This window comes from Oncorhynchus gorbuscha, linkage group LG12 (assembly GCF_021184085.1).
Source record: "Oncorhynchus gorbuscha isolate QuinsamMale2020 ecotype Even-year linkage group LG12, OgorEven_v1.0, whole genome shotgun sequence".
In the NCBI taxonomy this organism is placed as follows: Eukaryota; Metazoa; Chordata; class Actinopteri; order Salmoniformes; family Salmonidae; genus Oncorhynchus; species Oncorhynchus gorbuscha.
In genome coordinates, this window is record NC_060184.1 from 48,316,212 (window position 1) to 48,331,647 (window position 15,436).

The following is a 15,436-nucleotide window of genomic DNA, read 5'->3' on the forward strand; positions in this document are numbered from 1 at the left end:
TTAATTTTGGAGGTATCGCTAATCAGTCACGATTGACTTCAATTACTCTGACAAACACTCCACATTGACCGAAACTCCAAGGGCTCCACTTAACCTCAAAGTCTATGCAAGGACCACTTAAGCTCAACGTCTAAGCTGTTGGGGAGGTGTGTCTGTCCTATATTTAAGAGAAAATACTCGGAAGACTTCTTGACTTTTTCCACATTTTGTTACGTTACAGCCTTATTCTAAAATGGATTAAAGTGGGGATTGTTTTCATCATCAATCTACACGCAATACCCCATAATGACAAAGCAAAAACAGGGTTAGAAATGTTTGCAAATGTATAATAATTTTTTTAAACGAAATATTACCTTTATACTGTATAAGTATTCAGACCATTTACTCAGTACTTTGTTGAAGAACCTTTGACAGATATTACAGCCTCGAGGCTTCTTGGGTATGACGCTACAACCTTGGGACACCTGTATTTGGGGAGTTTCTCCCATTCTTCTCTGCAGATCCTCTCAGGCTCTATCAGGTAGGATGGGGAGCGTCACTGCATAGTTATTTTCAGGTCTCTCCAGAGATGCTAGATTGGGTTCAAGTCCAGGCTCTGACTTGGCCACTCAAAGACATTCAGACTTGTCCCGAAGCCACTCCTGCGTTGTCTTTGCTGTGTGCTTAGGGTCGTTGTCCTGTTGGAAGGTGAACCTTCGCCTCAGTCTGAGGTCCTGAATAGGTTTTCTTCAAGGATCTCGCTGTACTTTGCTAAATTTATCTTTCCCTCGATCCTGACTAGTCTCCCAGTCCCTGAAAAACATCCCTACAGCATTATGCTGCCACCACCATGCTTCACCGTAAGGATGGTGCCAGGTTTCCTCCAGACGTGACGCTTGGCATTCAGGCTAAAGACTTTAATCTTGATTTCATCAGACCTGATAATCTTGTTTCTCATGGTCTGAGAGTCCTTTAGGTGCCTTTTGGCAAAGTCCAAGTGGCTGTCATGTGCCTTTTACTGAGAAGTGGCTTCCGTCTGGCCACTCTACCATAAAGGCCTGTTTGGTAGAGTGCTGCAGAGATGGCTGTCCTTCTGGAAGCTTCTCACATGTCCAACAGAGGGACTCTGGAGCTCTGTCAGAGTGACCATTGGTCACCTCCCAGACCAACGCCCTTCTCCCCCGATTGCTCAGTTTGGCCAGGTGGCTAGCTCTAGGAAGAGTCTTGGTGGTTCAAAACTTCTTCCATTTAAAGAATGATGGAGGACACTGTGTCCTTAGGGACCTTCAATGCTGCAGACATTTTTTTGGTACCCTTCCCCAGATCTGTCCCTCGACACAACCCTGTCTCAGAGCTCTGCAGACAATTCCTTCGACCTCATGGCTTGGTTTTTGCTCTGACAAGCACTGTCAACTGTGGGCCCTTATATAGACAGATGTGTGCCTTTCCAAATCATGCCCAATCAGTTGAATTTATCATAGGTGGACTCCAAGCAAGTTGTAGAAACATCAAGGATGATCAATGGAAACACCTGAGCTCAATTTCATGTCTCATAGCAAAGGGTCTGAATACCTACGTAAATAAGGTATCTGTTTTTTATTCTTAATACATTTGATACAATCTCTAAAAACCTGTTTTCGCTACGTCATTATATGGGTATTGTGTATAGATTGATAAAAAAATGTATCAATTTTAGAATAAGGCCAAACTGTTCGGACCCTACAGACGATTTCTTGAGAAGACTGAATTTCGGGATGCCTCTTGGTCTCACAAACACCGCTGTAGCTCGGCCACCACAGATGCGGAAGGCTGACGTACGCCATGCGGTGGATTCACACGCCACCCATGTAAAAGAAAACAAAAAACATCTATAATTTAAACTGCAATGTGTAAAAAAAAAAAAAAAGCAAATCTGAGAAGTGGTAGATCTTTTGTGTGTGTTTTCTATGCTTCCCGTTCTTAAATCTTTTACTTTCGTAGCTTGAAACAGTTGAAAATATGGATATGGCAAAGATATTCCACAGCGGTTTAGATGGTACAATGATTCTCTACACTACACTTGCTCGTTTCGTCAAACTGAAATTAGGCGAACTATTCACATTTTTGCAACCAGGAAATGGCGGAGCGATTTATACATTATTGCAGCTTTAAAGATGCACTATGAAACATTTTGGGTAACTCGACCAAATTCACATAAACATATGAGTTATACATCTGTCATTCTCATTGAAAGCATTTCTATAAAGCGGAAGATCTGTTCTGTGCTTCCTATTCTTAAGTGTTGTTTTTTTTCAGTTTTGTATACCAGCCTCAAACAGCTGGAAATACAATATTTTCAGTTATGGAAAATATATTTCACAGCGGTTTAGATGGTACAATGACTCTCTACACTATACGTGCGCTTGTTTGGTCACAAACTAAAATTAGACAAACTATTAGATTTTTTTTTAAGGAAATCATGGAGCGATTTTGATGAGGATGTTTTTATGTTACTTAGATTGACACATGGGTAATTCAATAGACTAAAGGAAAAGAGAACCTATACTTGGAAAATTGTACTGAGAAAAATGTTGAATCACGAGCAGGCCCTACATTTGTAGTCCACACATTGACCAGGAGATGTCAGTCTTGAAACAACACGCCATCATCAGCATGTGCCTCTGTCTCAATTAGTTATCTGTGATTCCTCGAATCCTATCTCCTTAACTGTGTTGGAAGAGAAGATCTATGGTCTCTTCCCCATGACCTTTTCCAATGGGTTTCAGGAGGAGAGAGGAATTGCAAGAAATTGAGAAAAGATTGAGAAAGAGCCTGTGGCTGTTTTTCATGACCAATGCTGGTACATTTTTGCTTCAGATACTAAACAATAACAAACTACTGCAGGTCAAAAGTTCTTACATTTCATCAAAATATGAACTTTATTTAGATACATTTTTTTTTTAAATTGACTTGTCTACTACAGCAAAAGACAAAACAGGGTGTTCACACAAACAAACAAAACAATTATATGGAAACAAAAGACAACTTAAGTTGCACTGACTAGAGAAGACACCTTCTACCACATATCTATTTTATTGACTCAGAACCCTTACATGAAAGTGTAACTCACAGAATACAATGTAACAGCAAGACAAATCACCAATATGAATATGTTGGTAAAATAGTTTGTATACCATATCAACATAGAAGTCGCTCTGGATAAGAGCGTCTGCTAAATGACTTAAATGTAAATGTAAAATGTAAAACAGTCAGTGTTATACCCCATCATTGGATGTTAGTTAGTGAATGGAGCTACTACTACTAGTAGTATTGCTTCTCAGTATAGGAAGCAATTATAAAGAGTAAAGGGATATCATAATTATAATGATTACAATAATGACATAATAATAGACATCTTTCCACCTTTATTCACAGTAGTAAAGGGCAACTGCACTTCTTGATTTTGGCTTCAATTTAGATTTGGTTCATTTAAGAAATGCTTAGCAGCCATGACTGAATTCAAACCTGAGTTGGTTTCGGGGGTGGATTGATGTGGGTGTCTCGTGTGTTTGCAGGTGTGATGAGTTAGACAAATTATTTCACCAATTACTGTAGCTTCAGCCGGGTTGGTGTGCTACAGTGGCAAAATTGGTTTGACTTTGGATAGCCTACCTCTGGGGGATAGTTAGGGACCATACAATAAATGACTATGTAAATGGAACAATATTTTCATGTTGCACATCTTTTAGTGGTCTGAAATGCATTCAATAGTTGTATATGCATTTCTACAATTTATATTTGGTTTGTGGTTAAGTCATTGAAGTTTAAAGCCATTTACTTTTAAAAATATTGTCCCATGTACATTGTGTAATTTACTGATGGTCCCTAACTAGCCCTTTAGGAATATAAAATGTCAAACCAAATTGAGGATTGGCATTATGATGGGGTCGCATGCAGCTGTGCTCCAAATGGATGATTTTTTGGGTGCTGCCAGCTGTAGGCATATGGGCAGGATTAAAATAAACCCAACCCACAGAAATAAGCCATTTTCAAAACAAGAAACCTATTCAATACAATCATCATGGACCACACTGCAATACTGCAACAGATTAGTTAGGAATTAAACATAAAATTACATAAAATTACTAATCTGAATAATTAAGAGACCGCACTCAGAGGGTTATGGAAGCATATAGCTGCCACAAAATAATATTAAAATGCAATGTGTCATTGATTTATCATTATCCAACTTGCATTTAAAACACATTTTCAGCAGCTATTCCCTTGCAAAGAAGGTAGGGTTTGATACATACAGATACATGAGCCTGATAAATAAAAATGCACATTTTTCATTTCACACTCATATACAAAACCCAGACAAAGATATGTATATATTCTCTACTAGTAGAGTAAAACAGTACCTGCACTTCAAGTGCTTGATAAAACAGTATACAACTTTTTGGTCACAATTGGGGTAGCTTTTAACAAAGTTTTCCTTCACATTAACGTTTATTAAAAATTTTAAAAACATAATAGCGCAATCTAGCATGTGCTGTACACATCAGGTTAAGGGACTTCCTGTCATGTACAGTAGTTTTCCCATGATCCTCACTTCATGAAGAAAAGGGTAGATATACAGGGCCTACATTGGTACACATTTGACCTCTAAAGTCAGGCTTTTTTCAATCTTGTATAAATGTACAGTACCAGTCAAAAGTTTGGACACACCTACTCATTCCAGGGTTTTTCTTTATTTTTACTATGTTCTACATCGTAGAATAATAGTGAAGACATCAAAACTATGAAATAACACATATGGAATCATATATAGTAACCAAAAAAAAAGTGTTAAACAAATCAAAATATACTTTATATTTTTAGATTCTTCAAAGTAGCCACCTTTTGTCTTGATAACAGCTTTGCACACTCTTGCATTCTTTCAATGTATCAAATCCTTCTTGTCCAAATAGCCCTTACACAGTCTGGAGATGTGTTTTGGGTCATTGTCCTGTTGAAAAACAAATGATAGTCCCACTAAACAAGAACCAGATGGGATGGCGTATCGCAGCATGGTATCTATGCTGGTTAAGTGTGTCAAGAATTCTAAATAAATCACCGGCAGTGTCACCAGCAAGCATCCCCATACCATCACACCTCCATGCTTCACTGCGGGAACCTTATCCTATCCTAATGAACTCATCCTCTGCAGCAGAGGTAACTCTGGTACTTCCTTTCCTGTGGCGGTCCTCATGAGAGCCAGTTTCATCATAGCACTTGATAGTTTTTGCGACTGTACTTGAAGAAACTTTTCAAAGTTTTTGACATTTTCCAGAATGACTGACCTTCATGTACTAAAGTAATGATGGACTGTTGTTTCTCTTTGCTTATTTGAGCTGTTCTTGTATACCACCTCTACCTTGGTCACAACACAACTGATTGGCTCAAACACATTAAGGAGGAAAGAAATTCCACAAATTAACTTTAAACAAGGAACACCTGTTAATTGAAATGCATTCCAGGTGACTAACTCATGCAGCTGGTTGAGAGAATGCCAAGAGTGTGCAAAGCTGTCAAGGCAAAGGGTGGCTACTATGAAGAATCTCAAATATATTTTCATTTGTTTAACACTTTTTTGGTTACTACATTATTCCATGTGTTATTTCATAGTTTAGTTTCATAGTTTATTATTCTACAATGTAGAAAACAGTAAAAATAAAGGAAAATCCAAACTTTTGACTGGTACTGTAATGTGATTTGCTTCTTACTTCATGTGCAAATTAGATACAATAAAATCCCCAAATATATACATTGCATCAGAACTGTCATAGGTACGAGGTAGACCTAACAGTCTCAAAAAGCAAGAACAGCATCATCAGGGATCCCGCTAGAGTTCAGAAATCTACATTTTCAAAACACAGACCATCACAAAATCAAAGTTTCTAACTATTTTATATTAAAAGTTTTCTTTTGTTGCTTTAAGAGTGATCAGGGACATGCAACTATAGTTTTCCTTCACATAAAATATATTAGTGCAACACATTCAGCAGAAAATAGCTTCATTATCATCAGATGACAACAGAAGTAAAACGCTATTTGGCCGGCAGCCACACCATTTACTTAGGGTTTGCTTGAAGTTAATGGTACATTTGACCAGAGAAAAGCAGGCTACACCGATAAAATGTACTGAAGAAAAGTAGCTACACATCAGTCAGAGCGCTGTCTTCTGATAGAATGCCCGTTCGTGAATTCTTATTGGAGTGTAGAATTGCAACTGAAGCAACAAAAAAAAAAGAAGCCTAATGCCGAGCAGCAATTACAAGAAGCATTTTGGATCTGTGTTTACAAAATGCAGCAAGATATTTATGGGTTTTATCTCCCCCCCTGTGGTGTGATAAAACGCAGAATTCCGCATTAACGTGACCCCTGATCATGTTAGCCCACATCCAGTTATAGATAACTATTATTTATATAAAATGGTAGAGAGATTATGTCTTAAAGGTTTAAAAGAATCTGGGCCTGTATTCATAAAGCATCTCAGAGTAGGAGAACTGATCGTAGATCAACATTCCTACTCGGAGACGCTTTATGAATACAGGCCCTGAGGTTGGGGTAACGTATGGACATAGAGCTCTGAAATCAGTACTGCGGTGGCTCACCAGCTCTCCTTCAGTCAGTCAGTCAGTCCATCCACTGAATCTGAAAATGGACACATAATAACAGACAAGGATTAATTCAGATGTACAGTACCAGTCAAAAAGTTTGGACACACACATTCAAGGGTTTTTCTTTATTTTCACTATATTCTACAATTTTTCCTTGTGAATGCGTTTGAGCCAATATGTTGTGTTGTGACAAGGTAGGAGTGGTATACAGATGATAGCCCTATTTGGTAAAAGACCAAGTCCATAATATGGCAAGAACAGCTCAAATAAACAAAGAGAAACGACAGTCTATCATTACTCTAAGACATGTAGGTCAGTCAAAATTTCAAGAACATTTAAAGTTTATTCAAGTGCAATCACAAAAACCATCAAGCGCTAGGATGAAACTGGCTCTCACACGGACTGCCACCGGAAAGGAAGAACCAGAGTTACCTCTGCTGAAAAGGATAAGTTCTTTAGAGTTACCAGCCTCAGAAATTGCAGCCCAAATAAATGCTTCAGAGTTACAGTAACAGACACATCAACATCAACTGTTCAGAGCGGACTGTGTAAATCAGGCCTTTATGGTCAAATTGCTGCAAAGAAACCACTACTAAAGGACACCAATAAGAAGAAGAGACTTGTTTGGGACAAAAAAACACATGCAATGGACATTAGACCAGTGGAAATCTGTCCTTTGGTCTGATGAGTACAAATTTGAAATGTTTGGTTCCAACCGCCATGTCTTTGTGAGACACAGTGTAGGTGAACAGATGATCTCCGCATGTGTGTTTCTCACCGTGAAGCATGGAGGAGGTGTAATGGTGTGGGGGTGCTTTGCTGGTGACACTATCAGTGATTCATTTGGAATTCAAGGCACACTTAACCAGCATGGCTACCACAGAATTCTGCAGTGACACATCCCACCGGGTTTGTGCTTAGTGGGACTATCATTTGTTTTTTGACAGGACAATGTCCCAACACACCTCCAGGCTATGTAAGGGAAGGGCTATTTGACTAAGAAGGAGAATTATCAAGAGCTACATCAGATGACCTGGCCTCCACAATCACCTGACCTCAACCCAATTGAGATGGTTTGAGATGAGTTGGACTGCAGAGTGAAGGACAAGCAGCCAACAAGTGCTCCACATATGTGGGAACTCCCCTTGGAAAAGCATTCTAGGTAAAGCTGGTTGAAAGAAGGCCAACAGTGTGCAAAGGTTGTCAAGGCAAAGGGTGGCTACTTTGATGAATCTAAAATATAAAGTATATTTTGAGTTGTTTAACACTTTTTTGGTTACTACATGATCCCATATCTGTTATTTCAAAGTTTTGATGTCTTCACTATTATTCTACAATGTAGAAAATAGTCCAAATAAAGAAAAACCCTGGAATGAGTAGGTGTGTCCAAAAGTTTGACTGTTACTGTATATGTAATATCTAATGATGTGACATTTTTGGCCGATACCAATATTTGTCTTGCAAAAACAAAACCCGATACAGATATTTGACATTTTTGCGGCCTTCTAAGCATTCTAGTACGGCACACAATTGGCCCAGCGTCATCCAGGACGTCATTGTAAATAAGAATTTGTTTTTAACTAACTTGCCTAGTTACACACACACCACACTGACCAAAAAGTTTTTTTTTTGGCATTTACGCATGTCCCCATTACCAGCAAAACATAATCAAAACCTAATTATTTCACTTACTTGCTGTGCTGTTCGTTGTTCATTTGTTGAGTCGTTTCATTCTCAACCAGGATTTATATGGAACGTCGTTTGGGTTTTTGCTTGTCAAAAAAAGATACACGTCAAATAACACTATTTGACGTGTTAAATAATGACAATCTGTTTCAGTAGCAAGCTAACTATATAGCTAGGTGTCATCATCTAAAATAACCCTAATTTATAACACAGTTCTTACTTGATTAATGGTGGTCGGAACCCATCTATGTGAAGCTAGCCACAATAAGGATTGGCCACAATCATGCACTTCGCGGCTAGCCTTCAAAATAAAATTATGGCATAATTCTACTATTTGTATTCATTTGCATCACTGTCAATGACAGTTTTATTTTGACGGTAAACGGCAAATTCCACTATTGTGCCTAATAATTAGTGACTAGCTTCACAACACATTACTTGGTCCGGTCGAGCCACTAGCAAGATGAAGCTAACTAGCTGCTTATAACGCTAGCTTTGGGCAATAGGGTTAAGTAGCTGGCTAGCTATTTATTTTTATGTACTGAACTTCAATTTCAATAGGCGAACAAAAAGTGGCAACCTAGCTAATACTTAAGAGGGGTCCTAAACCATTGCTAAGAATAATGAAAATGTCTGCAGTTTCAACTCGTCATTGTTTTCAGGCTGGTTGTATTGCTGCTAGCTAGGTACCAAGCTAAAGCTAGCTACCTCGGAAGTTGCGGTCGAACAAATTATGCTTTATTACCAATGCGGTATTGTAAACTAGAGGCCTACCGATTATGATTTTTCAACGCCGATGCCGATGATTGGAGGACCAAAAATGCCAATACCGATTAATCGGGCCGATTTAAGAATGTATTTTTTACATGTTCAATTTGGTTTAAATAATGCAAAAACAAAGTGTTGGGAGAAGTAAAAAAGCAACATGTGCCATGTAAAAAAGCTAACATTTCAGTTCCTTGCTCAGAACCTGAGAACATATGAAAGCTGGAGGTTCCTTTTAACATGAGTCTTCAATATTCCCAGCTAAGAAGTTTTAGGTTGTAGTTATTATAGGACTATTTCCCTCTATACCATTTGTATTTCATTAACCTTTGACTATTGGATGTTCTTATAGGTACTTTAGTATTGCCAGTGTAACAGTATAGCTTCTAACACTCCTCGCTCCTCCCTGGACACGAACCAGCAACACAACGACAACAGCCACCATCGAAGCAGCGTTACCCATGCAGAGCAAGGGGAACAACTAATAGAAAGCTCAGAGCGAGTGACATTTGAAACGCTATTAGCTCGCATCCCGCTAACTAGCTAGCCATTTCACTTCGGCTACACCAGCCTCATGTCGGGGGAGTTGATAGGCTTGAAGCCATAAACAGCACAATGCTTGATGCACAACGAAGAGCTGCTGGCAAAACACACAAAAGTGCTGTTTGAATTAATGCTTACGCACCTTACGCATTAATGCTTGCCTACCACCGCTCAGTCAGATCCTTGTTTGCTTTTATGCTCAGTCAGATTATACACAACGCAGGACACGCTAGATAATATCTAGTAATATCATCAACCATGTGTAGTTAACTAGTGATTATGATTGATTGTTTTTTATAAGATAAGTTAAATGCTAACTAGCAACTTACCTTGGCTTACTGCATTCGCGTAACAGTCTCCTTGTGGAGTGCAACGAGAGAGAGGCAGATCGTTAATGCGTTGGACTAGTTAACTGTAAGGTTGCAAGATTGGTTCCCCGAGCTGACAAGGTGAAAATCTGTCGCTCTGCCCCTGAACAAGGCAGTTAACCCACCGTTCCTAGGCAGTAAATGAAACTAAGAATGTGTTAACTGACTTGCCTAGTTAAATAAATGTATATACAATTAAAATAAATACATTTTAAAAATACATTTAAAAAAATTAAAAGTGCCGCCCAAAAATACTGATTTCCGATTGTTATGAAAACTTGAAATCGGCTCTAATTAAATCGGCCATTCTGATTAATCGGTCGACCTCTATTGTAAACACATCGTTTGTGGCCGGTGTTAGCAGACTATTTTGTACAGCTTTGAGTGCTACTGTATATTTTTTGACACGCAAAGACCCAAAAGGCATTCCATAGTATGTATGTCGTGAAGCTAATAGCAGTGACGCTATTACTGTGTAACTCCGGTAGGGCAACATCTGAAATATAGCACACTTGGTATTGTAATAATAATAATAATAATAAATGCCATTTAGCGGACGCTTTTATCCAAAGCGACTTACAGTCATGTGTGCATACATTCTACGTATGGGTGGTCCCGGGAATCGAACCCACTACCCTGGCGTTACAAGTGCCATGCTCTACCAACTGAGCTACAGAAGGACCACATTGTGTACCGGTGCTCGACCAGTCGGCGAAAGCCAACAGCACCCATGACAGAGAACAGTTGACTGTCAAAGGCAATGAATTCCATTATCTTGGCTTTCATGGATTTCGCCTTTGAGTTGAAATGTTCTTACTCTTTCAAATGACTGCTCGACTTGTTGACTGCTCAATCCACACAATCCACACAGCAGACATTGTGTGGGCTAGGTTAGGAATGCTATGTTGAACGTGCAGTGCAACATTTTACGTGGCGTTATCACGCCATGTACCTACATTATATAGGTGTGCACAGTAGCTTTGACATTGTTTTTTAACAATCAGTGTTAAACTTGGTATCGGGCCGATACCGATGTTGGCATTTTTAGCTAACATCAGCCAATTCCGATATATCGTGCATCCCTAGTAATATCATTGGTATAACTATCATAGTTTCACATAGACGTGAAGACAATCTTGTTAAAGACTCGTTCATTGAAGTATTGATATTACTATAGAGGAATATTGCCTTGTCCTGGACAATCATCATGGATTCTTCTCTATTCCCAAGCAGCAGACATGAGATAAGAGGAGAGATAGTTGGGAAAGAAAATGAAGGATAAATGTAAAGAGGGGGAGAGGATGTACTTGATACAATGTACATAACTACCACATGAGTAATTCAAATAGTTACCCTAAGTGGAATAATACAACAGTAATGCAAGTACTAGTTTTGCAGAGAAGAGCAAGGATTATAAATTTCACCCCGTGTGAGGTTTAGCCTATGAGACTGCTGTTACCTGGTACAAGACTAGATCTGAGTTGTCAGTAAAGCTGTCACTCACTGTGGGGCGGGTCCATGTCCATTTTGGCCAATCCTACGGCAGAATTCACTTTGGGCCTTGCTCCAAGCTCTGATTCCAGCCCAGAAGTTTCTTCTCCTCCACATCCTCTGGGTTATAGATGCCCTCCTCCGCCACCACCTTCTCTATCTTCTCCATAAGCTGCCGCAGCTGGGGGTGCTCCCCAAATATGTAGTTGCTGATGACAAAATACCGCATCTTGCACTTTTCCAGCACCCACTGCAGATCCTTCCCCTCTCGCTTGATGTGCCTCTCGATGGACATGTTCCTCAGCACATCTGCCCAGGTGAACACCACAATGGTATGCCTCCACACACGCTCCCCAAACAGAGCCAAGTGCTCCTCGATGCGGGCCCGGTCCACCTCGGTAAACATGCCCACAGGGATGACCAGCAAGAAAGCGTGGGGGCCCAGGGGCCCGCACATGGAGGCGCCCCGCACCATCTCCTGCTGGTAGACTGGTGGCGTGGACTGTGTTGAGAACCAGCCCGGCGTGTCTATTACCGTCACCTGGCGCCCCTCCACCTCAGTCTGACGCTTGACGCAGAATTCAGCCGCCCGCTCCAGGCGGAACTCCTCGTGGCCCAGTATGGTGTTGCCTGTCAGGCTCTTCCCAGGCCACCTCCAGCCCAACAGCACCAGCCTCAACTCAGTTAGATGGTTGGCTTCCCGGGCTGCTGCCGCCAGCCTCTTCTCTTCCTCCTCTGGGTCAGGGACATCTCCTGGGAGTACAAACATCACAACTCACTAGCAAGGACTTTTTAGCTAATACCGTTTTAGTCCCCGTTTCTGCAATTACGTTTTGATAAAGGAAACTTGTAGCAACAAGCCATACCTACACTTTAGCATGTTTATCATTAATTACATATCAAAGCTCTCCCGCTGTATAGACAATATTGGCAACTATGTTCGTTACTAACTAAATAGATAGACTAATTACACTGACATGCCAATTAAGGTCACACTACTGGCAACATTTTTATAGGCTAGAAACTTTACAACCATACCGTAAGTGAACCACGAAGTTTAGCTACAGAATCTTTAGTTGCATAATCATTTTTATCAAGTTCAAATCCCTTTAATAAAGCCAGTGTATAAACGAGTCATAGCCTGCCTTTCTGCATTGATATCAATGAGTAGTTAGTTACTGTATCACTTTCATTCGTTCGTGTCAACATTCAAATCCAGCCAGCTCATCTCCTGTGTGGCTATGGTTGAAACCGGATCTTGCTTTGTATCAGCCGAGTTATTCTAACATTTGACTCATAGTGAACCGGTCTGAAGCAGTAAACTAGCTAGTTAAGTGAAACGTGTCACGTTCGGCTCAGAGTTAGTTTATACTGCATAGTTAACCAAACTAGCTAGCCACTGTAGCTAACGTTATTTAACTTACGTTAGCGATGTTGTTACTGTTAACCTCCAGTGAACTATCGATAACCTTATTTTAATACGTTTTGTTCGATGAGTTGTATCGATTTACTTGAGACACCGTTTGTCTTTAAGAAGACCCACCTATTGATTGCACTTCTTTCTCCGATTCCATGTCGCTGTTTAGTTTTCCAAAGTTGAATCACAGCACGATGAGACAGATATTTCACCGGATGTATACATTTGAGACATCCGGTTAGAGTTTCCTCTCACTACCAAATATGGTAGTGAGAGAAAGCCCGTTTGCCGGCAATGGGAGAACATTTAGCTAGATGGATTTTGGCTGACATTCTGCTAATTTTCTCATCAATGATCTCCATACACTTTTCTGTTTCCAAAACTAGAATCTATAACAAACAGAGTGCACTAAGTTTGGTAGACTTGACTTACCTAATTGTTTATAGAGATTACTTTGTTTAGGACGAGTGCACTAGATAATGAGCGTTTTCCTAATGAATGTCATATAGGCACAAATGGTCTTCATCCTCTTCTTGGCGGTAGCGAGCTTGTCCCAAGTAGATATCTAGCTGTCTATATAGAGGAAGAGCTTTGATTTGTAATTACTGATAAACATGCTAAAGTGGAAGTATGGCTTGTTGCTTCAAGCTTCCTTTATCACCACGTAATTGCAGAAACGGGGACTAAAACAGTATTAGCTAAACAGTCCGTGCTAATGAGTTGTGATGTTCACGCACAAAAAAACACTTTCTTTGCTTAAATAGCTAGAAATCGATTCCTTTGCAAGTTTTCCTCAATACCAATACTCCTGTGAATCCACTTTTTTTCACGATAAGAAACACGTCATCAATAAATCCCTTGTTTACTGTAAAATGGATGGGAGGAAAATCCCATTTCCAACAGACGCTGAAAGGTATGTAATAAATAATAAAAATGCATTTGGAGCAATTATTGCATGGTGAGGCACACGTCATTGGTTGTGTAATCAGTAGAGTGCTGTATCCATGACTACCCATCGAATCAATCACCAAAGCAATGTTCACTGTTAGATAAAACATGCTAGCTACCAGTAATGAAAGAAATCTATAGCTGGGTTTAAGACAACTAGCACGAGGCAGCAAGGCTAGCTAACATTAGTTTACCAATGTGCCCTGCCATAATACATCCAAGGCCATGCTGCACAATCAATAGAAGCCATTTGTGACACTGGGTCATTGCAAAGTAATTTATCGAGTTGTAGAGCACCATTAAACACCTCTTAAATCATGGTAGATGTCTGTAAAACATTGTATAGGCAAATACTTATGTTCTGTTGTCCTATGATCAGATTAAGTAAGAATACCACAAACAATAGTCTCCTATAATTATATGCATCTTCAGAAAATAGACAAAACTCAAAAGGTTGTACATTTGGAAAATGTAGAACATATCAAAACCATGAAAGTAGAGCAGTTCATCCATTCCTTTTATCCCAGGTATCATCAACTAGGTTCAGCCGCGTGCCAATTTTTTCTTGAGGGTAATGGTTAGGGGGCCGGAATGTAATTGCAAATCATTTGTAGACTGCAGAACAAATATGTTGGAATAAAAATCATAATTTGAATGTTTACATTTGTGTACGATCAGGTGTCTATTATGCATGGTAATAAATTAATAGATTCTTAAATAAAAATCACTTGGAGTTGGAGTTTTATGTGCAATAATAAAAAATATATATTTTAAATTGCCTCAGAAAACTTTGGGGGCCAAATAAAACCACTCATGTGCCAAATTCAGCCCGCGAGTTGGGGGAACATTGTTTTGTCCTCAATGTCACTCAGAAACAAATTCCAATGTCCGCTTGGTAATGGTTCTTTTCAAAACAATTGTAAAATCATTTTGGTTCCAACAACTGTTTCTAGCTCTTTTGAGGTGTAACAATACAGCACTGTAGAGTACATTAATTCATATAAACTCATCCGTGTGCTAGCGATTTCTAGCTCTTCAAGTAAACAAATAACGTATGCCCTGTTCTCTCAGATGTGCGGTCCTGAATGATTAGCTAGCTAAACTAGCTAGTTCGTCTGCTATTCTTCTGACATGTGCAGAATCTGATTTATTGCGCTACAGTTAACGTTAGTTGAGAAATATATAATAGTGTATATATCGAGATAGCTACTATTTCTCTCTTCTTGCCCATGAGAAATTATAACATGTATTAAGAGAAGAGTAACGGGTTAGCTATTAATAACCTCATTCAATTATATTTTACCAATATTCTCCAGTATTGAGTCGCAAAATGACAACTGTTAACTAGTCATCATCTAGTTTATTGCATGTGCGGAGCAGAGCTAATTTAATGTTATTGATTTAGCTGACGTTAACTGCTAGCTAACTTAACGTTACTGTTCCTCATCATGTTTTAACGTAAAATAGCTCGCCAAACTGTTAACGCCCACTACAAAACATTTAAAAATCTAATTTATATAACATGTATAACATTAAACTATATATATGTAACTTACTTTTCTATCTTGGTGGCTTTATAACAGTCTGAACAAATAGTT

General features: G+C 39.3%; 1 protein-coding gene across 1 annotated transcript; it reads right to left on the reverse strand.

The window, feature by feature from the left end:
* Window positions 1-5,583: 5,583 nt before the first annotated feature.
* Window positions 5,584-13,469, reverse strand: LOC123991089 (GTPase IMAP family member 4-like). The gene is made up of 3 exons (XM_046292285.1): window positions 13,017-13,469; window positions 11,487-12,226; window positions 5,584-6,654 (listed from the first exon to the last, which is right to left on the reverse strand). Exons 1-2 carry the CDS (start codon window positions 13,045-13,047, stop codon window positions 11,532-11,534), a joined length of 726 nt encoding a protein of 241 aa, XP_046148241.1. The 5' UTR covers window positions 13,048-13,469; the 3' UTR covers window positions 5,584-6,654; window positions 11,487-11,531.
* Between the last annotated feature and the right edge of the window lie 1,967 nt (window positions 13,470-15,436).

Excerpts from the sequence above, each read along its gene's own strand:
- LOC123991089 (XM_046292285.1), bottom strand. The coding sequence starts at position 13,047 with ATGGAATCGGAGAAAGAAGTGCAATCAATAG. Across the intron at positions 12,227-13,016 it reads GAAAGAAGTGCAATCAATAG|GAGATGTCCCTGACCCAGAG; the intron begins GTGGGTCTTCTT and ends TTGTACTCCCAG.